At 41.9% G+C, this 22,775-nt stretch overlaps 2 protein-coding genes across 2 annotated transcripts in view; one reads left to right on the top strand and one right to left on the bottom strand.

Moving 5' to 3' along the window:
- LOC146506120 (GTPase IMAP family member 2-like) overlaps nt 1–22,775 on the top strand; it is a 126,549-nt gene that overhangs the window by 37,847 nt on the left and 65,927 nt on the right. The gene's annotated exons all lie outside the window — the stretch shown is intronic.
- LOC146506124 (granzyme K-like) lies at nt 8,889–12,390 on the bottom strand. Its single transcript, XM_085180058.1, has 5 exons — nt 11,974–12,390; nt 11,666–11,810; nt 10,894–11,029; nt 10,181–10,450; nt 8,889–10,084 (listed from the first exon to the last, which is right to left on the bottom strand). Exons 1-5 carry the CDS (start codon nt 12,035–12,037, stop codon nt 9,932–9,934), a joined length of 768 nt encoding a protein of 255 aa, XP_085036184.1. The 5' UTR covers nt 12,038–12,390; the 3' UTR covers nt 8,889–9,931.

Genomic DNA, 22,775 nt, shown 5'->3' with positions numbered 1-22,775 from the left:
GCTGTCGGAGGGGCGCTTTTTTTGAACTGCAGGTCTTTGAAGGGAATAAATGCCCTTTTACATGCCAACCCAGCGTTTCCTTCATCACCACGAAGGAAAACAGTCTGTGGTCGTCCGAGTTTGGTGATTTTTGTGTCACAGGTCTACGTGTTTAATATAGGGACTTCCACAGCCTTTTCAACAGCGCTGCGGACCGTGGGGTGGGGGCGGGCAGTGTTTTGGAAATGACAGTCTTCATTACAAAGCTTTCTTCTTATGAATTAGCATAGATGTTTTTATTGAACATTTGAAGAACTAGCAAAAAAAACAGAAACTCTTGTAGAGGACATAAAGTCAGAGATAGAAAAGACAAGGAGCAGGTGCATCTAGTGCAGGTAGAGCTGCTGCAAAAACCCACAGAGCCCAGCAGCCAGCAACAAATTCTGGATCCTTTGCTTTTAGTTAGCAGTTAGCATTAGCAGCACATCCTGCTCCGATGTGAAAGGACTTTTATGCTGCGCACTGTGACTCACAGCAATGGTCCCGGGTCAGCCCTGACTTTGTGTTAAACTAATCCTAAAGTAATAATGTATTTCTAACCACTGATATACCACAACTTTATCCTTTAAAAAAGCTACTGAAAGTTAGGGGACCTAGCTGCTATCGGATATTTATATAGAGATCCTCCAGCTTCAACCTGTATTACCCTTCAAGGACCTGCAGTTCAAAAAAAGCGCCCCTCCGACAGCCAAACCCATCTGTTCTCTGATTGGATTGTTACATTTGTGATTGACATGACATTAACCAATCAGATGAAAGGAAGAAAAATAGGGTCAAAATTCGTACTTGTAACTTGCAGGGTTTTTTTGGCTAAGTCCACACACAAATCTTTTTTACGCACGCACAAATTTTTTTTACACATACAAATCTTTTTTACGCACACACAAATTTTTTTACACATACAAATCTTTTTTACTCACACACAAATTTTTTTTTTTACACATACAAATCCTGATTTACAAGTACAAAATATTTATGACCACATTTTGAGCCCATACACACGCACACTCACACACACACACACCCACAAACACACTCACACACAAAAACACTCACACACACAAGCACACACGCACATTCACAAACACACACACACACTCACAAACACACACACACTCACACACACTCACAAACACACACACACTCACAAACACACACACACTCACACACACACACACAAGCACACACGAACACTCACGCACACTCACACACACAAACACTCACACAGACACACACTCTCTCACACACAAGCACACACACAAAAACTCACACACACACTCACACACACACACACGCACACATACACGCGCACACACATGCGCACACACACGCGCACTCACACACACACACAAACACACGCGCACACACACACACACGCACACATGCACACACACACGCACACACACACACACACAAACACACACAAACACACACAAACACACACAAACACACAAGCACACTCACAAACACACACAAACACACACACACAAGCACACTCACAAACACACACAAACACACACACACTTTCACACATACAAACACACACACACTCGCACACACACACTCACGCACACACACACACACACACTCACACACACACTCACACACACACTCACACACAAACACACACACAAACACACACACACTCACACACACTCACACACACTCACACACACACTCACACACTCACACACACACACACACACACACACACACACACACACTGTGTGCCACAGGAAGATTTACTGTCACAAATCCAAAGAAAAGCAGTAATCGCTCACACACTTCTAAACAAAGTGTTTTATTATCCTGATCATGATTATTATGATTATGAAATCGTATCAATACTATGAACAAGCACAAGTTAAACCACGCCCACAAAATACAGCAGAGAGCCCCGTCTAGTGAGCCCAGAGTTATTTACTCCAAGAAATCTTTGAGGCTGAATCTCATTTACAGTCATGTTGAGTTACATTTAGAGCAGAAGTGACAACAAACACAACATATAACAAAAAAACAAAACAAAAAGAAAGAACACACAAATGAACACGAACATGTGACTCTGCAACAGCAGAGTGACATTAAAAACAGGTCTCCTCTCGCTCTTTTGGTCTGTGTCACTGAAAATTTCAAATATACTTCAAAGGTTTCTAAAAACTGTGTTAGAGAAAAAAGGATAAAAAGGAGACAGTTGAAACAAATGAAAGAGCACTTCTGGAAGTAAATGATGACAAAAGACACAGTGTCCTAATATTTACAGACGTTGTCAACACAGTTTCACCAAAGGTTGCAAAACTATATCGCTGACAGTTTTTCCCAATCGAGCTGCCACAGAAATGCTGCTGCAGTTTTTTTTAAATTGTCATTGAAATTGAAAGCCTTTATTGTCCTAATACACAGTTTAAAGAAAGTGGAAACAGCTCTATAAAAGTGCACACATGCTTATAGCACATTATAAAAACTACACAATAATTTAAATATACACTTTTGCCTTCCATGAGACAGGTTTGCTTAATTGTTTTGCTTCGGTGGTTTCTTAAGCTCAGAAAGAGTTAAAACACAATAATATATAATTATATAAGGTGACAACGGGCACGGGTAATTATTAGCTTTAAATGATTTCTTTGAACTTTTCCTTTTTCAGGGTGGAATTATTATACAACGTACATTATTAGTGTCTTTAAAAGTCACACAGTCACAAGTTTGCACACTAATGTTTTTTCTCGAGGAGTTTGAAGAGCACAACCAGCCTCGCTCCTCTCAGCCAAAACGAGCACAGTTATAAGAACAAGAACGTTTACAGAATATAGACCAGTGTTCAAACTGTAACATGCTACGGTTGTCCTTCTCTACTGGATCGGCTGGAACTTTCTTTTGGCGCCTTTCCAGCTTTGACAAAAGTCCAGCTGGGATAACCACATTTATCCCAGGAATATCTACAAGCTGACGTGTACCGTAAACCTACACATACAGATCAGTATCTAAGGTTTGACTCTCATCATCCACTGGAGCACAAACTGGGCGTCATCAGGACGCTACAACACAGAGCGAACACCATCCCCACTGACACAGCAGCCAGGGAGGCAGAAGAACATCAAGAAGGCCCTGAGTAAATGTGGTTATCCCAGCTGGACTTTTGTCAAAGCTGGAAAGGCTCCAAAGAAAGCTCCAGCTGATCCAGGAGGGAAAGACAAAAGCTGCCCAAGCGAAAACCTGTAGTGATCCCGTATATGTCAGGAGTATCGGAGCAGTTGAGACGCATTTTTTCTAAACACAGCGTCTCTGTGGCTTTTAAACCCGAAAACACGCTGCGCCAAAAATTGTTCCACCCCAAGAATCAGGTCCCCGACACAAACACAGTAACATAGTGTGCGCTGTTAAGTGCAGGAGGATTGGCAGGGTTTATACATCGGGGAAACCAAACAACCTCTGGTGAAGAGGATGGCACAACACAGAAGAGCCACCTCGTCAGGCCAGGACTCTGCAGTCTGTTTACACCTACAGGCCAGTGGACACTCTTTCAAGGATGAGGATGTTCAGATTCTGGACAGGGAGGAACGCTGGTTTGAGGGCGGAGTCAAGGAGGCCATTTACATGAAAAGGGAAAGACCATCTCTGAATGGAGGAGGGGCCTAAGGGTCCATCTGTCACCATCTTACATGCTGTGATTGCAGCCATTCCATTCCAACACAAACCCTCTGGTACAGAGCAGCGAGGAATGCCCAGACCTCTACATCGGAGAGACCAAACAGCCACTTCACAAGCGCATGGCACAACACAGAAGAGCCACCTCCACAGGACAAGACTCAGCAGTCCATCTGCACCTAAAGGTCGAAGGTCACTCTTTCGAGGATGCCAATGTTCACATTTTGGACAGAGAGGACAGATGGTTTGAAAGAGGAGTGAAAGAAGCATCTATGTCCACTGTGAGCGACCATCTTTGAACAGAGGCGGTGGTTTACGACACCAACTCTCTGCCATCTATAATCCAGTTTTGAGTTCCCTCCCCAGACGCCTTAACGCCCACTCACATCCTGGGCCATCTGACCTCAGGAATTCACATGATAAGGTGGGGCCAGGTTTCACAATGAACTCACCTGAAACTCTGGCTGATTGTGACCCACACCCAGTTTCACACCTTGGCTCAGGCGATTAGAGGATCATCAGGGGGTCCTTTTGTCCCTCTGTGGGGGGATACTTCCACTAGGTTTAAATCTGGGACTCTCCACCATTTGACCTTAGAACTGAAGAAGCTTCTCGGATGAAGGTGAAACGTCTTCAAGTAACTTAAAGAAGTCCAGACGCTTTTCTTTGCAAGTCCTAATATTGACAAAGAATTGTTGTTGACACGTTCGTTTCACTAAAAGGTTGCAAAACAATACGGTTTACAGACATACAGATATGTCGCCAGCTGCATGGTTTTTTTGCCCAACTTCAGGCAGTTTCATTATATTGGTTTGCTTCAGTGGTTTCTTGGGCTAAGAAGAGTAAGACATATTACATATTAATTATGTGGGAAATATGTCCAGTGATTATTTAAAAACTATGTAAGGCTAAGGGGGTTAGGGTGCAAAGTGTTGAATTTATTTGGGATTTTCTTTAATTCACACAGGATCAAATTTGTACATATTGAGTTAGAATATTGATATAATGTGTGCATGAGGGTGGGAATGCATGTTTGTGTCTGTGTCTATATGTCAGGTCGGGTCGTACACTCCACCTCTCTGGGAACTCCCAGGCCCTCCAAGGCCTATCTCCCCTCACCACACTCCCTGCCGGTAACTGATGCCCTCAGACGTCGGTGTGTTGGTGGTTCTTGGTGTCCGGGGCTGGGCGCTCAGGTATGTACCAGCTCACTCCCGGTGACTACTTGGCGGGGGCTGGTGCCTGTTGCTTGGTCAGGCCTCTTCCGGGGCAAAGGGGGCCCTCGGGCCTCTGGCCTCTGGGCCTGCAGCTCGGTTCACTCTGGCACAGCTGGCTGCCAGCGGGCACGCCACTGCAGCCCCCTCTAGCTTCTGCCCGGTGGCTACTGGGTGACCCCTCGTCTGGGGATCCTCAGCCCTTCCCATGAAGGTGGCACGGATGCCCCTCCGGTGGTCCTCCTTGGGCTCTTGCACTCTGGGGCCTCTGGATGTCTGGGGCCTGGATCTCCTCCATGCCTGCTTCATGCCCTGGGGGCGGGGCTATGGCTCTCTACATCCTCTTGCAGACCATTACATGGGGAAACCTTTTGAATACAAGCGTGCTGATCCACACAGGTGTGCACACAGGTGTTCACTGTTCATAGACATAAATCACACCCTTCTTGGCTGCTACTTCAAGGCACATTGTGCGCTGTCTGTCCTGCGTGCTGCACAACAACATTCAATATTTAGTATTTACTGCTGTTTACACTTAGCTAGATTAATGCGATGGTGTTGTGTTTAGTATGTTGCTCTGTTTTGTTTGTTTTCTCGTCTTTTTCTCTCAACAGGTGATCCAGGTGATTCTGTTTTTCTTTTCCTTTATCTTTCTCTCTCCCTTTCCTGTCCCTCAGTCATGTCTGTCCCGTCTGTAACAACTGAAAATAAAATAAAATAAATAATAACAAAAAAAAAGAATATTGATATAATATTATTACTATAAGAAGCCTTTACTGGGTTGTAAATTCTGTTTCACTGCTACATTGAAGCATTTAGTGACAGCACAAAGACCGAGAGTGTTAGAAGGATGGAAGCTCGATGAAGTCAGCAAAGGGAGAGAGAGGAAAAAAAAAACAGATAAACGGGTAAGACTTTTAAAAAGCCGACAAAATTATAAAGCCAAGATAGTTTTGCCCACATTCATTGATGACTTCAAATTCTCAATTTAGCATATGAATGAAATTAGCATTTAACAGGATTCACTCTAAGCATGGCTTGAACAGGTTGGCTGCAAAATATTTTCTCACACGACTCTGCATACTGCTGTGGCCTGAAACCATGTGGTGAAGTTACACAAGTCAGCAAGTGAAGTAACACTTCAGATGTGATGCATGGAGGCACAGAGTGTTAGGAGTATGTGAGCCTGGAGTAAACATTTAAAGTCAATTTATTTTCTCTTTATTTTTACTTCCTGTAGGATCCTCTGACAGGATCAGGCATCTCAGTCCACGTCTTCCAAATGAATTATCAGCTCACCAAAAGTTTTATCAGAATGTTTAAATGACATTAAAGCCTGGAGCACCTTATTTGTTTATGAGAGGGAGGCTGAGGTCCTGATACTCAGACTCAGTTGTTCCCACAATTTACAAAATTGGACCTGTGGCCAATCACATCCTTCTGTTAAGCCCAGTGTAAAAATCAAAAAATAATTATCATGACGTAACACTGGACAAAGGGATTATTTTTGTTTTAAAGGTTTGAGGTTTGTATCAAATGAGGCTTTTTTAAAGGTTAAACCCTTCTTATATTTTACTTTTTTAATTAATGTTTTTAATCACAACTTGACTAATGTACTGCCCTTTAGGTTGGTGTAAATCAGGCCTCCCTTTCACATCTTCATTGTTGTCGTTTTAATTATTAATTTTCTGGTTTTACCAGTATTACTGTGAACTGGGTTCAAGCGACACGTTACCCCAACGTTAGAGAAAAGAGCCCCACCTAGTGGTGAAGCCCGAAAACTGAGTGCCTGTGCCACAGTGAGGGTCATGAAAGTAAAGATGTTAATGATGCCGCAATCCTCCGTGCTAGTCCCACGGGGAAAGAAGAAAGATACCCCTCCAAACTCGATTCATTTAAACAATACAGGAGATGCATGGATCTGGCTTTTATGCATAGTCAACACTGAAGTTCATATCACTGCAGAGGGTACATAAAGCTGGATGCACATAGATTTCCTGCAAAAGACAACTACATGTAACTGACATGCAGTTTTTATACTCCACCATTAGGTGGCAGTCTCTGCTATATTTTCGGGGGCACTGTGTAAGTTCCACCAAATTCACAGCAATACTGGTAACAATGATAATTAATGATAACAATAATTATATAAAAAACATCTACCTGGAGTTAAACTGGCTTTCAAGCAGTGGAATAAATGAACACATACATTTATGACCAGAGATGGGCAGTAACGCGTTACTGTAATCCGATTACTTTTTTCAAGTAACGAGTAAAGTAAGGGATTACTATTGCAAAAACGGTAATTAGATTACCGTTACTTTCCCGTAGGAACGCTGCGTTACTGCGTTACTAAAACCGTGATTTTTTGCGAGAATGTCTCATGACAGTGACGTAAGCGAGTGCGACGTTCGTGACAACAGCTGTGTGCAGATCAACAATGGATCATATATCGAGTGCAGAGAGAGTATGAGCGTGCAGCGTTTAAAGCGTGGAAGTACTGACCTTACTTTGAGTTTGATTCCATAAAAAGTGACAAAAACATTAGTGTCCGTTGTGCGTGGGAAGAAAACTTCTTTTTACAGCGAAAAAACCCCCTAAACTTCCGAACAAGCACCGAGTAGCTACGACATAATGGGAAACTCACAGAGAAACTCGTGGATTCTTCCACTGACCGCGGCACACCTGCACCAGGGTAACCCTCCGCCTACCCCACTCCTGCTTTACAGGTGAAAATAGAGCAACAGGACCGCTAGTCTTTGACTTTATTTATTTTCTGCTGTGTTTTACTTGCATCTATTTGAAAGACTGAGTGTAAACACACAAAAAAAATATTTTATGTGCTGGAATGTGCAGAAAATAGGTTTAAATATTAAACTAATTTCTTCCAGTCAGAGAATGTTGCAGATAATTAAATTTTTGCTTGATGCATAAAGTTAAAAGATTAAAACTAATAAAACAAGTTTTAAAAAGAGACTTTTCCATTTGATTACATTTTGTATGATGATTATGCAGAAAAAGTAGAATTGGGCTGAAAGATCTATCACTTTATCACCTATTCAGGTTGTAAATCGTGTTGTTAAAAAGTAACTAAGTAACTAAGTAATTAATTACTTTTGAAAATAAGTAATCAGTAAAGTAACGGGATTACTTTTTGGGGGAAGTAATTAGTAATTAGTTACTGATTACTTTTTTCAAGTAACTTGACCAACACTGTTTATGACTAACACAAGACTCGAGTGCTGCACTCTGTGCAGGACGGGTATTTTCTTCTTCCTCGGTCCTTTAATGAAAGGATTCGTTTGATCATATATACGTGTTTCTGTTTGTTCCCAAACTCTCTCACATGATTGGTTCAGTCTTGATTAAGTACCAAGAATCATAACATATATGAGGTGATTGACTGAAGTATTTACTTCAAATAAAAAGTACTCTTTCTTTTCTGAGTAACGATATTTATAAACTGTGTGATCGCGGCAACAGACACGAGGAAACTGTTGATCGAGTGCTGATATTGTTTCAAAGCCTGTTGTCAAATGATCATAAATAACCACGTGGAGGACACTGGGTGCAGACGTGTATATGACTGATACTTTCAGCCTATTTAACAAAAAGAAAGAAATGAATCAGGATTTGTGGAAGTAATCAATGACAAAAGACACAGTGTTGATGGAGGTGAATGTGTGAAGATCATGTCACTGAATCCTAAGGAGGAGGAGATCCTCAACATGTGAAGCTGTCAGTTGTTCTCATGTTCCTTTGTTTCTCATGAGTGAATATTCTGTGTGTTAATTTCTTCTGAAGAAAAACTTTGTACAAGAAAATCTACAGCTGATCAAAAGAGTTGAAAAAAGCAGTGAAAATGTTTCTTAGGCCTTAAATTAGACTGTAACTGTAAACTCATGATATTAATGATGATACTTTGAAAGGTACAGTTTGAAACTGCAGTACAATCAAAGAAAAAGAGAGCAAATGTGTATTTTTTATTCATGCCTCCAGCTTTATTAGAGAGTAGAAAAAGATGTTTGTTTTTTTGGTTTTCCAGCAACAGTAATGCGAAATGAAGAAAAGAAGATTTTTTTTGTGTCTTTTTCAACAAACCACAAGCCTCATTTTCAGTTTCAGTTGGTTGTATATGAGCTGTTGAATCTGTCTGTTTGACAGTCTGAATAATCTCTCTGTTTCATATTACAATCATGGCTTTTGTGTGTACATAAAAATGCTTCTCCCTGGTTTTACAGCAGCCGCACTCATCTGCAACAACCAGGAGCACTCATGTCTGGGAGTTCTTAAAATTATTTGGAAAAATGAAGATTAAATATAACCATGTTTCTGTCTGTTTGTGTGGTGAAAGATGTTAACATTTCAAACAGTGTTTCCAATTTTTTTTACAGTAGGTCTAAAATGTGGTGTTGGAGCCCGTTCTCACTCCCGAGGCGTAACATGGCGACGTTTTGTCACGTCCCGCGGCGTTCCTGAGGAACGCAAAAGGAGACCTTCGGCGTTCTTATGGTACGTGGCGGGTTATAGCCGAAATCCAGTACAATGACGCTCCCGCGGTAATAGACGTTCCAGCCCTGTATTCCAGCCCTAAACCTAACCTTATCCCTAGCCCTAACCATAACCTTTTTCCTGAGCTTAACCAGGACTTTAATGATGTTAAATAGCGTGTTTCTAAGCGACTTGAAGAAAAAGAGCGAACATGTGTAGATTGAGTCCATATGGTTCTCATATTTCCTCATTTTTCCGAGGTCGTCATTTAGGAACGTGGTGGGTAGCCGAAAACATAATATGTTGACGATTTGTCACCTAGCGTAAAATGTTACGCTTTGGGAGTGAGAACGTGTTGGGTTAAGAGGTCATCCCAACTTCTCTGCCATAAGATCATGTGGTGGACTAACCAAGTGCAGAATCTATAAAAAGTATAGCGCGCTGGCAGAAACTAAATTATCATAAGCTGTAAGAGGAACAATGAAATGATAAACTGAATAATGATCTACAGAGACAACACTGATGCTGGTGGTTTCACACATTTAGAATAACTTCATCGTAGTTTTGATCCAGTACAGTTGTTTCTCTGAGATAAACGAGTAGATTCCAGGTTTTGTAACGATACCACAACCCTGTCCAAAAGAAGTGACTCCAACCAGCGCTCCATCGCACAGCAGCGGGCCTCCTGAATCCCCCTGCAGCAACAACAAACACATGACAGTGTTTCAGGTGTTGAGCTGAATGAACATTTACCTCAAACAAGGAAAAATACACGGATTCTTCATACGTACCTGACAGGTATCAGCGACGTTTGTACCATCTGAACCAGCACATATCATGTGTTTGGTGATCTCAGGTCTGTGGTTGTAATAATCACGAGAGTTGCACGTCTCTCTGTCCACCACAGTCACATTGACAGACATGAGGACGTCTGATGTTTGGTTGTTTTCAGTTACTCCCCATCCAGCCACCAGACACCTGCTGCCAGCTGCCGGGTCTCTCACAGTGTTGCCAACCTCGAGCCACTGCACTTCCCTGGTTTTGCTCACCGGTTCTTTAAGCTGAAAAAAAGTTAAAAAGAATATCAGATATTGGTAATGAATCTCTCTACATTAACTACATTAAATAAACAGATATTTATAAAGAGTTGTAGCACCACTCATTTATTTCTAATATTTTGCTTGGAAAAAATGCAATATGTGCAGTGATGAGTTGAAACGTGTCTATAAAGACATGGAAATACATTTTATAATCGAATGGTTTGGTGTTTGATCCCTGGTCTCTCCAGTCTGCATGTCAAGATACTGAACCCCACGATGCTCTCTGACGTTAGAGTGTGAGTGTGTGAGTGTTAGAAAGCACGTAAGCACAGAAAGATGTGTTTGGGTGAATAACCATGTTGTGTAACGCTCTGAGTGCTCAGGTAGAGTAGAAAGGTGCTAAATAAGAAGCAGTCCAGTTACGATTTACATCATTTGTATCAGACCCTGATATATCACCTTACCTTCAGCAACATGAGGTCATTGTCGTGCTTTGCACAACAGTAGTCAGGATGAGGAAAACTTTTCTCGACGACTCTTTGATGCTTGGAAGTTTCGTCTTTCGTTCTGGAGTGGTCTCCCAGGATCACCCAGTAACTCCTGTAACAGAAAACACAATCTGGTGATGAAGGTTTACATATTTAAAAGGTTAACAGGTCAGCGGCTTCTAAAACAGTCATCATAGTTCTTTATTATTGTGTATTACTACATATGGCTGGGTTATAGCTGTTACTGAGCTTTAGGTGAATCTGCGTTATTTTTTCTTCCAGCTGAATAAAGAAATTAAAATGTACATAAAATGTTTTAGATGAAGAAATGTATCAAATGTTTGATGTGTATGTAGCTGTGACTTCTGTGTTATTTTAAATGAGTGCAACACTTATATTTTGCTTGTTATTCCATCTTAAATGAAATTTCTAGAACACCTCTGTACAGATGTTGTGCTTACAAGAGAGTGAAAAATCAGCTTTAAATATTCTATATTCATCCTCTTCATTCAATGTAATTAGCTTTGCATGTATAATTATAGCAGTGTGTATTATTCACTTTCTCTAAAGGAGAGGCCAGCCACCGTTTACAGAAAGCACGTTTCTGCTGCTCTGGCCCTGATCTAATTATTTCACTAACTACTCAGAGCTCGTGACCTCTGGGTAGTTACTGAAGGAATAATAGTCTGTTGAAAATAAATACTACATTATTTTTCAAATTGAGGAAAATAAGACCTCAGATTCTTACCCAGTGCAGTGGGCAGCTGTCAGCACCCACTGTGGATGGATTAATGTCCCTCCACACCAAGAATTAGTCACAGTTCTAAGATAGGCCATGTAAGGCAGTGAGTGTGGCTTGACTTCTTTCCCATTAATAATCTCAGACCCACGACCTGAAACAGAAACAAAATATCCAGACACATAAATCAGCTGATGATGAAGTGAAGAACAGATGAGTGAAACAAACACCTGAAGGAGATCAGCAGTGTGACTTTGCATTACGCTTATTTACATGAAGATTAAAAATTAAAAATTACAGTTGAAAACGTTACTCACCTGGCTGGATGATGAAGAGGAGCACACATGAGATGAGAAGACTGAAATTCTTCAGGCAGGACATTTCTTCTTCCCTCTCTTTGATCAGACGCTGAACGCGCTGAAACCCTGGGGCGCACTGACAGGGCAGCTGTGGATATGTAGGTGTTCCACAAAAAGCTTAAAAAAATAAAAGAGCATTTGTGGAAGTAAATGATGACAAAAGACAAAATGTCCTAACATTTACAAACGACAGTTTCTGATACGGTTTCACCAAAGTTTGCAAAACGATATCGTTGACAGTCTTTCCCAATTTGTTCCCACTTGCTGTTTTATTTTTCTTTGCCTAACTTGAGACAGTTGCTGTCTTGTTTGCTTCACTGGTTTGTTAAGCTCAGAAACGGCTAAAAAGAAAGAAACATGTTGTTAATGTGAGCAGTAGCTGCAGCGATGTACTGAAACGTACAAATCATCAAACAAATATTAATATTTGACACAGATAACCTGAATATATAAATGTTTTGTTATAGCAATGGTTCAGGGCAATAACTATTAAAACATTGGAAAGCCTGTTTCCGCTTAAATGGCGCCACATTTGTAAGGAAAGTTCATTTGTGAGTTGAGCAGCAGAATATTGTTGGGTTGTGCCAATGAAAAACCTGTCAAATCTTCTCTGCCAATGGCAGACAGCTTATTCTGCTACCGACTCTGGTTTTGAGCCTGTGGTATGCATCCTGCTCCAGTTTGTGTCCGCTTTAAGCATGCAATGTTTCACTAATGGGCCAGTAGCGGTTTTTGATACGGGCGACACGGGCGGTTGCCCGGGGCGGCATCACGGGCATCGGCAAAAAAAAAAAGAAAAATAGCTCGTACTCATACCGACGTCATGCCAGCGCATATTGGGAATGTCACAGGCACCGATCGGTTTTCTATCGCCCATTTGCTGGGAGTAAGGGCGCCTCCGTTTGCGAGGTGCGCCTGCTGCTTGCTGCACAGGGAGGAGAGGGCGGGGCTACGGGGGAGTCTCTGGTGGCTGGAGCAGCGTCTAATAACCAACCAAAATAAAACTAAATAAAAACAAACACGAAAACACCAGACATCATGATACAGACTTATAATTTGCACCGATGTTTTTTCGAAATTCTATACGCGAAAAGTGAGCGCGAGAGCCCTCGGTGCGCATGCTCGCTGTTGAAGTCAAAATAAACAATATTGACTATGTGCACGTTAGCATATGCTACTTCCGGTGCGGAAACTCCTATGGGGAGCTTTGTTTCCGGTGTCCTATTCGCGCCTTGGTTACGGTCCAAAACAAGTTAAGCAAATGAATGAATGAAGCGGCGATTTACATTTCTATAGATGTCTCGGGCATTTACCCAATATATCTGTAAACGATGTTCATCGACTTGTCGATATTTATCCCCGCGCCTCAGGGGAAAAGAGAAAAGGGATTCAAATGTTATATTTCTCAGCTGTCCCTCGTTTATTGCGGGTGTTATGTTCTAAAAATAACCAGCGATAGGTGAAATCAAGTAGCCAATTTTATTTTTGACGGTGCAAAACGTTTCGTGGACATCGTGGACATACAGCACTGCACTTCAGAGTCACACTGCTAGCATCGATGCAGAGATTCTGTACAGGAGAGACGTCACGGAGGAGATCGTCTGCAGCGATCAGGACGCAGGACACAATGTGACGTAAAAACAAAACGTGCAAACTTGCACTAAAAAAATCTGCGAAACAGCGAGGAGAAAGGTGAACCGCGTTATTAGCGAGGGACCGCTGTAATTTTGAAGGTAAGTCACAACATACCCTTTGTACATACTAATGTATAGAAACCCTTACCAGCAATCATTCATGTTTGTGTGGCTTTTTTCATGGTTTGTTAACATGCTGTGTAGGTGTGTACTTGACTAGCTGATCTCGACATAACGGAAACATCTGTGTAACTACAGGGGTCCAACAAAGAATGGCCACGCATCATACTGATGTCTTCGGAAATTTATTTCTCTCTCTCTCTCTCTTACCTTAACAGATAAGCGATGGCACAGGCCTGTCACTTCTGCTGATGTTGCCATTTTTTGTGAACTGCCAACAATGCTCCAGCCCAGGTCTGTCTTGATTGCATATGGGTCTTCGTCACCTCCCGCGATTACTTGCCGTGGTGCCAGTGCTCTAGGACAGTCGTAGCCTATTAACGGCCCGACCTTGCAATCCATTAACTCAGGCATCTCTTGTGCTATTCTGATTAGATGTTCCCATCTTTTGGCAGTTTCAGAGGTGGGAATGTGTGAACGTTCAAGTGGGATGAAGTCTCTGGTATAGGCAAGTGGCAGGTTGATAAAACTTTTGGAGGAAAACCCTCTAACTCTGAGCCCACTAACTCTTTCGCTCTGAACAATGGAATCTCTTCCCATCATAGTGGTTAGCTTTAACTTCACTGGCTCTAAACTCATCCCCATCTCCTCACATACCCCTTGATCTACAAAAGTGTTGCTACTCTGTGTATCTAATAGAGCATACACTAAGGTCTCTCTCTCTGGAGTGGTGGTTGAAGAAACCCACACAGGCACTATCATGGATGTGCTCCCACCATCTCCTCTGTCCATGCAACAAGAAAGTGCAGATATGTTTTCTTCTGTCTGCATTCTATGTGATGATGTGTTCACTGCAGTCTTTGGACGGTCTTCGTGAAGAGCTGTTGGATGATGTTTTTTACAAACCCCACAAGTCGCCTTGCACTTACAGTCTTTTGAATTGTGTCCTCTTCTGAGACAGCCAAAGCACAGGTTATTGTCAAGTATGAACTTTCTCTTGTTCTCCACGGACATTTTAGCAAAGGTCTGGCATTTGTGAATAGAATGGCTTTCTCCACAGCAAATACATGTGACTGAGTTTGATGGCAAAGCATTTGCTGTTCTTTCTATATCAGGCTCATTTGAATTGTTCTCCACTCCGCTGTATCCTGTGGTTGTTCTGTCTGATGCTTTCACATTTGTGATGTATGCATTAGCCTTTGGACGCTTTATGTCTCTAGCTGACCTTTCTTCAGTGTGTTTCAAGGCATGAAATGATGTTACAGGATTGCATGCAACTTCCGCTTCTTGTGCAACAAAATCAGCAAATTGTTTGAAGCTTGGATATTCTTCTTTTTGCCGTAACTGCACTGTGACACGACGATTCCAACGAGAAGTCACCCAGTCAGGAAGTTTTTGGAGCAATTTTTGATTCTCTTCACAGTCATTTAAGACCTGCAGTTCTTTGATGTATGGCATAGCATTGCTGCAGGCTGTCAGAAAATCACTGAATTGTCTCAGTTTAAGCGACTCTCTTGAACCAATCTTTGGCCAGTTGTTCAGTTTTTCCCTAAATGCACGCTGAATTACAAAGGGGTGGCCATACCGAGCATTCAAAGCTTCCCAAGCTTGGTCATATGCTTCGTCATCTTTTCTGTAAAAGCTTCCCTCCAATACAGACCGTGCTTCTCCACTGATGTATTTGCGTAGGTAGAACAACCTGTCAGCTGGATTTGTGCATCGCCGCTCTATCAAAGCTTTGAAACTAGTGCTCCACTCTAAGAACTTAAGTGGGTCTCCTGAGAAGACTGGGGGCTCAGGTGCAGGAAGTCTGGTGAGGACCATTGTGTCATGCAAGGCTTGCATTAACAATGACTCATTGTTAGTATTGTTTGGTTGTTCATTGTTATTATTCTTGTAGTTTTGCTCTGGTATGATTTCTTCAGGAGCTAATGGAGGACAACTGACTACCTCACTGTGTGCTATTTTGTCTTCTCCACAGGCTTCACTTGAATCTGCTTGAGAATAAGCCTTTAGCTTTGCAGTTATTACCTGAAGATCTCGCTGATTTTCTAGTCTTTTAAGCTCTTGCCTTTGTGTAGCAATAGCCTCCTCCATCTCTATCTCGGCCTGCTTCGCGGCAAGCTGTGCAGGACACTCTGCCTTTTTTACATTGATGCTTTGGTGCTCCGATAAACAGCTTGAGCGGCAGCTACGTACAGAAGGTCGGGAGATTGTAGTCCCAAATATTGACTGAGCATATTCTCTGTCTAGCACCATGTGAAGGCTCGCATTTTCTGCCTTAGCATCAAACTCTTCTTGCCCCACTTCACTCATACGTACTTTAAGTATTCTCATCAAGTCTGCTGTTACTGCTGTGCAGGAATCAATTTTTCTTCTAGTCTCAGTAGAAGGGGCTGACTGCGATCTCATATCTTCATATGTATTTTTCACTTGTGACTCCAGCCCTTCGACAGTATCCATCATGTCAGCTAATTCTTGGTCAGAGCACTCATCTTTAAGTTTGGAACGTGTAGCTTTAACTTGTTCTTTCCAGCTTTCATATAGTTTGATAAATTTACTCTCCTTCTGAGAGAACTCTTGTTGCTTAAGTTCTAGCATTTTGGGCGTTAACTTTCGCTCCCTTGAGGATTTCCTAGGCTCTAGTCTTGAAGTATTAGAGGCAGGCTTCTTCAACATTATCTGCTTGATTTCTATTTTAGCATGAATATCACCTATGAGTAACTCCAATTTCTCCCTTTCAACATCATCAGTCTGCAATTGCAATTGTTCATTCAATCTACTTAGCTCTTCCTTAAGGGAATCAATTTGTTCTCTGCATTCTTCAATATGTGAATTTTCTGTGTTTACTGACATTGTACATGTTTCAGCAAACCTGCTGCATAAACAAGTTGTTGCTATATGTACATGCGATCCTGGCAAATATATAATTCTCAATACAATCTGATTCTTGCAACAATTTGCTTAACTACACCCCTTGTTGTTCTTCTTTTAAGTTGAACTCTTAAACATTATTAGAACACTTTAAACAACACCACTTGTAAAATAAAAGGGAACACTTTGGCTATAATGACAGGTTGGTTACCTTTAACTCAGTACCTTTCTCATACAAAATAAATTATTATTTTAATAGACCTCTTCAAACTTTACTAACATCCGTGAAGTTGTGGATATATCACAGCCCAACCTGGCGCTGACTGCAGAGACGTTATCCTTTCCTTGAAGACCGCGAGGGATTTTACAGTTCTTGCTGTGTGCAGCGGCAGAGATTTGCAGAGCTGTAGTTTATGATGGTCAATGTCGCCCTCTATTGGTGAAGTCGTGGTCGTTGCCGTCCAAAGCGCCAATAATGGTGTTTCCTCTTTTTAAGTTTCCAAGCCTCTTTTCCACTGTGTTCTCAAACCACACACTCTGCGCTGTCAAGAACGTTTCTTCTTCTCTTATTCTGGAACATGCATTGTTTCTAACGTCGAACTTCCAGCCACGTTGGCGGTACGTTTTCACTGTAACTACAGGGGTCCAACAAAGAATGGCCACGCATCATACTGATGTCTTCGGAAATTTATTTCTCTCTCTCTCTCTCTTATTGTCTTCAGACACCGTGAAAACTGAAGAAACACAAAGTTTACAACATAAATGTTTGAGCTTATCAGTCTCTCATATCAGTGTCCATAAACAGTCTTGTGCAAGCAGAACAGAAAAAATGCACAATAATGGATATAACAAAAATGTCCTCTCATTACCGTGTAGAACACGTATGCAACATTATACAAACAATATACATTAAACCATACCGTGTGCGCCTCTTGGACCACATGCAGAATGACATTAATGCTGAGGCTGTAGATGCATCTGTAGCCATGTATCCATGCTAGCTCCACGATACCATGGTTGCGCTCTCAACCAAACTCTGGTCATGTGACAATTACAACTTTACCTCATACAAACTTTACAGCACTTTACATATTAAACGAACCCATATTTTGTAATCACATATTTTAGACATGTTTTTTAATTAATGTTAAACTTTTATCCTCTTATCTTATAAATAAATGAACTAAATTAAGCATGAATCTATCACAGAAACATGAAATAACCAACTTTATTTTAACTGTCTCAGGGACAGTTACAATCTGGTTTGACTTTTCTTCACCTGTAGTTTGAATGCTGAACATTTGCCTGTTTAAATCATGAGACCAGTCACTATACAGAGATGTGCTTCTGGATGTGGACGATGTGTCTTCTGCTGCAGTGATGCAGTTCTGCTTGTGTTGAGTGATGTAAACAACTGATCGATCTAAACGCTTTAAACGTCAAAATTGATCATTCGATTTTTTATGACACAACAGTGGTGAGTGTTCCCACCTTCTGCTCTTTGTAACTTAACGCCATCTTTCCGTTTTCGAGCCAGAGGGAGTGCTCACGCAGGGCGGCAAACAGACTAGGACCGCCACTGAATGTCACACTGGTGTTCTATAAAAACCAAGTTGCAGCATTATTTGGAGTGAGCCTTAGTGCCACCTCCAAACTGAAGGCCAGGTTCTAGATAACAGGACATGTAGGACTGGGAAGTGGACGTCCCAGAAACATGGGACCACAAAGCATAAATTTCATGCACAGCATTTCTAGGCAAAGCCAAGACAGTGGTAGCCTCAGAATCTCATCTCGTGGTGGCTGACAGGACAGTGAAAGTTTCAGGTTTTTATTGTTAATAGTTTTTGAGACATTCAAGTTCAAACATTGCCTCCGATTGTCACTGCCGCAGCAGTCGTGTGGGGAAGTGAAGGAGGACCCAAGTTGCAGACAGCAGCGGTGATGCAAGTGAGTTTATTTACAGTGAACGATAAATAACAAAAGTGAGGGCAAAACTGAACTGAGGAAAACTACTAACAAACAAAACCTGAAACGATAACTCACAGAATCACTCGCAGGGGAAACATAAGGAGGGAAGGGATGAAGAGCAGGGGATGGAGAGATGACCAAATAATACAGATGAACCGACAGGCAGGCACACACTATAAATACACACAAGGTAACGAGGGAATGACACACCAGAGGGGAACACAGCTAGGGATGGGTACCGGTATCCGGTGCCATGATGGCACCGGTTCTGATATAAACGGTAGTAACCAGACCGAAAAGCAGCGCACATTTCGGTGCTTTATTTCGGTGCTTTTTTTTCCTGAGATGTGATACACTTTGAATTCTAGCCAATCATTTTACGTTTCCGGGGATAGTAGGCGGGTCCAGGTACGTACGTTCTTTTAGAGCAGAGCTACAGGTTAAAAATGCCCAAGGCAAAGCGGTCAAAAGTCTGGCTGTACTTCACAGCAAAAGATGCAAACTCAGCAGCTGCAACAAGTGCTTTAAGGTGATACTGTGATGCTGTCAAAGGAGGTAACACCTCAAATCTGATGAAACACCTGGCGACGCATAGCGTTTTTTTTAAAAGCCGAAAAATGCGCCGTATTTGATAGCTTGCTGCGAGACCTCACACCGAGCGCATCTACTGCAGGTGTGGTGCCTGTTATCGGACGAAGAGTTAGCAACATCCCCCAAAAACCCGAAGAGGAGAGTCCTGGCCCCTAGCCCTGCCAGTGTAGCAGAAATGATGAGGATGATGATGCAGCAGCAGCCGTTCTTCTCTGCGTGAGTAGCTTAATGTTGTTCGTGTATAATTTACGTTGAGTAAGCTAACCACGTTATTACATTAATGCATGTAAGGTGAACTAGCAAACACCATCATAGCTACATGTGGCTGTCTTCTTGTTTGATGGCAGATACTCCCTTCACCCTGGACAAAAAGGCTAAAATGACCAAATAAAAAGTGGGAAACAGTTAAACATGAGAGGTTTTTGGATAAAGTTTTTGTTTTTTCCATTGTTTAAGCTGCTTCCAGCCCAGAGTGATACCATATATGCCCTATAGCTGCAGAAAAGGCTAACATTGTTATCTTTTTACAAAAAAACAGCTGAACATGAGAGGTTTTTGGACCAATTTTGTGTTCTCCATTCTTTAAGCACCGGTTCGAGCACCGTTTAAGCACCGGCACCGTTTCAAAAGTACCGGTTTGGCACCGGTATCAGATAAAACCTAAACGATACCCATCCCTAAACACAGCTGAACCCAATTACACACAACGAGACACAAACCTTCAAAGTAAAACAGGAAACTCACAGACGGTTTAACAACACAAACTCAGGGACACGAACAGAGCACAGGAGAGACACAGGTAGGAATAATAAAACACAACAACCAAACCCTAACAACCAATACAAAATAAGAGTGAACACAAAACAAAAGATGACACCAAAATGAAACACAAAACGCTGGCTCTAATGACCGATGTTGATTATTGATATATGAAGCTACAGTTGTTTCCAAACTTTGAACCAAAAATGTTTATGGTTTAAAGTTGGTGATTTAAGCCACAATGACCCTTGATCAGCACAACACTTTCATGTTTTGAACACTTTCATGTTTTGAACACTTTCATTTTTTGATGTTTTTCAAAAGCGAATCATTTAATTTGTAATTCAAGTGTGAACTGGCAGTCATGTAATTAACAATCACATGCAGTTTCCATATTTACACATGGAAGATGAAATCCCACAAAAGCTTTTCTGTATCAGCTCTGTAAAACGTCTTCACTACAAAACGCTGCACTACATGTCTGCACCTGGTGATGGGCTGGTACAGTCTGGACACAGACTTACAGGCTATCATCTCCCAGCCCATGCAGGAGACTCTGACAGCGCTCAGCAGCTCCTTCAGTGGCCACGATGTGGGACGGAGAGATTCGGCGGGTCTTTCCTTCTAACTGCTGTCAGACTCCACAACAAATCCACACAAACGTGCACACACATCCACACATGTGAAACACTACTAAGTTATAATCTAGAAATGAAAAAGAAGACAGGTTGAAAAATCAAAAGAACATTTTGTGTAAGTAAATGTTGATGAAACACAAAATGTCCTAACATTGGTACAAAGAAAGGTTTTGAAACAGTAATTTCCCCAAAAGGTTTCCAACGATTTTCCCTGTCAGGTTGCCACATCTTTGCTGACAGTTTTTAGCCCATCATGAGTCAGTTTCATTATCTTGGTTTGCTCTTTGATATCGACCAACATAAATCATTTTTATCAGGATGTCCTAATAACTCAATGAAAAGCCTTCAGTTCATCCAAAATGCTGCAGCAAGAGTCCTGACAGGGACTAGAAAGAGAGAGCATATTTAAACCATCTTATCTTAATGACCTTGTAGTACCATATCACCCTATTAGAGCACTTCGCTCTCGCTCTGCAGGCCTACTTGTTGTTCCTACAGTATTTAAAAGTAGAATAGTGGCAGAGCCTGTCACGGTTCTGATTCCTTTCGACACAGTATTTTTAGTTCTTGTGTTTTGTTTTAGTTTTGAATGTTGGATCGTTTTGTTTCCCTGGTGCTTTGTTGGTTATTATTGTTATTATTATTATCAATAATCTGTTTTCAGTGATGCTGGTTTAGGGTTTTGTGTCTCATGTTTTGCATAGTTTGAGTTTCATGTGTTATGTTCTGTCTGCCTCTCTGTGCCGAGTCTGCATCCTTGTGTGATGTTTTCTTGTTTCCTGTTTTATTTTGATAGTCACAGTCTGATATCAGAGGTCGTGTCCAAATTCATGGGCTGCTTCCTCCTGAGGCCGCATTTGTAGACCGATTACGTCACAGCGACGCGCCGAAGGCTGTCCAAATTCGTAGACTCCTCCGAATGCAGCCGACAAATGCGTCCTCCTTTTCCCCGACTTTGAAGGATGGGTCGGGTGTGTCCTTCGTGGCCCACCATATCCCAGAATTCATAGCGCGGCCCAGCCAAACTCCAGTTTCCAACAATGGCGGCCGCTACTAAGTTTTAAAATTACTCTTACTAATCTTTCTGGGTCACAAAATAAACTTTTAACATATTTTCAGGCGAGAAAGTAGCTGTGTAAACATCAAATATCTGCTCGGTTTATCAAGATATCGCATATTTGCAAAAGTGCTTCGATGTTTTCGGAGACGTCTGTTACCCACCAGCTCGATAGCTAGCCGGGAGCTCGAGGGTCACTGAAGCCGCCGAGAACGGCACAACTCCCGGCACATCATTTTCAGATCACCGCGGAGTTTCGCTGCTCGGGTTAAACGTGATATATAAGTCACTTAGACAACCTAAAAATGTTATTGTTTGACTTTTTTCAGTGTTTTGTTTGTTCGTGAGTAAATCGGTTTGGCTGAGATTAAAGTTATTAGATTAGATAAAATAAAACTTTATTAATCCCCCGGGTGGTTTTCACACAGCTGAATAAACGTCAAACAGAAAACTGATTAAACAGAAGTGTGAGACAGTCGAGAGTTTACTCCAGTGTCCTGTTATATTTTAGATAGCAAGGAGCAGACGGCCGAGTTTATTAAACTCCACCGAGACAGCGGTGACGCTAATCAGAAGGCTACACCGTCCAATTTCACAGCCGTTTACTTCCGGCCTACCCGACCTTCTGAGGACCCGGCCCATGTAGACCGCGAAGGCCGGGTCCTCAGGAGGATGCAGCCCATGAATTTGGACACGACCAGTGTGTTCAGTTTTACTTCTCCTGTCTCGTTAGTCTAACTTCTCCCAGCTGTGTCTCCCTCCTGTTTCCCATTCCCTGATTACTCCCCTGTGAATATGAGCCCTCAGTTTTTCTGTGCTCTCTGTCGTGTCGTACCCTCAACTTGCTGTATGTGGTTGTTGATCAATGGTCATAAGAATTTGAATATTAATGATCAAGGAACTGACCTCCCAGCCCACTGTGGTTTCTTATTTTATCTTATCTCCTCTATTTTGAAGGATAGATTTGGAAACAGAGGGATTGAGCTTCCTCAGCCAAAGCCTCCAAACTCTGGAATGAGTTACCTCCACATGTTACGCTTGAACTCACCCTCCAGATTTTCTGAGTGTGCTTTAAGACTCATTTTTATTCTTTGGTTTTCAACTCGGTGAGAGAGCTTA

The sequence above is a fragment of the Neolamprologus multifasciatus genome, chromosome 12, assembly GCF_963576455.1.
Source record: "Neolamprologus multifasciatus chromosome 12, fNeoMul1.2, whole genome shotgun sequence".
Classification (NCBI taxonomy): domain Eukaryota; kingdom Metazoa; phylum Chordata; class Actinopteri; order Cichliformes; family Cichlidae; genus Neolamprologus; species Neolamprologus multifasciatus.
The sequence above is the reverse complement of the archived record's forward strand: the minus strand, read 5'-3'. Positions and strand labels throughout refer to the sequence as shown.

What these genes read in the sequence shown, in the direction of transcription:
- LOC146506124 (XM_085180058.1), bottom strand. Translation starts at nt 12,037, where the DNA reads ATGTCCTGCCTGAAGAATTTCAGTCTTCTCATCTCATGTGTGCTCCTC. An exon ending in ACAGCTGCCCACTGCACTGG is followed by an intron (nt 11,030 to 11,665) that starts GTAAGAATCTGA and finishes TTTCTGTTACAG; the next exon opens with GAGTTACTGGGTGATCCTGG. An exon ending in ACGTCGCTGATACCTGTCAG is followed by an intron (nt 10,085 to 10,180) that starts GTACGTATGAAG and finishes TTGTTGCTGCAG; the next exon opens with GGGGATTCAGGAGGCCCGCT.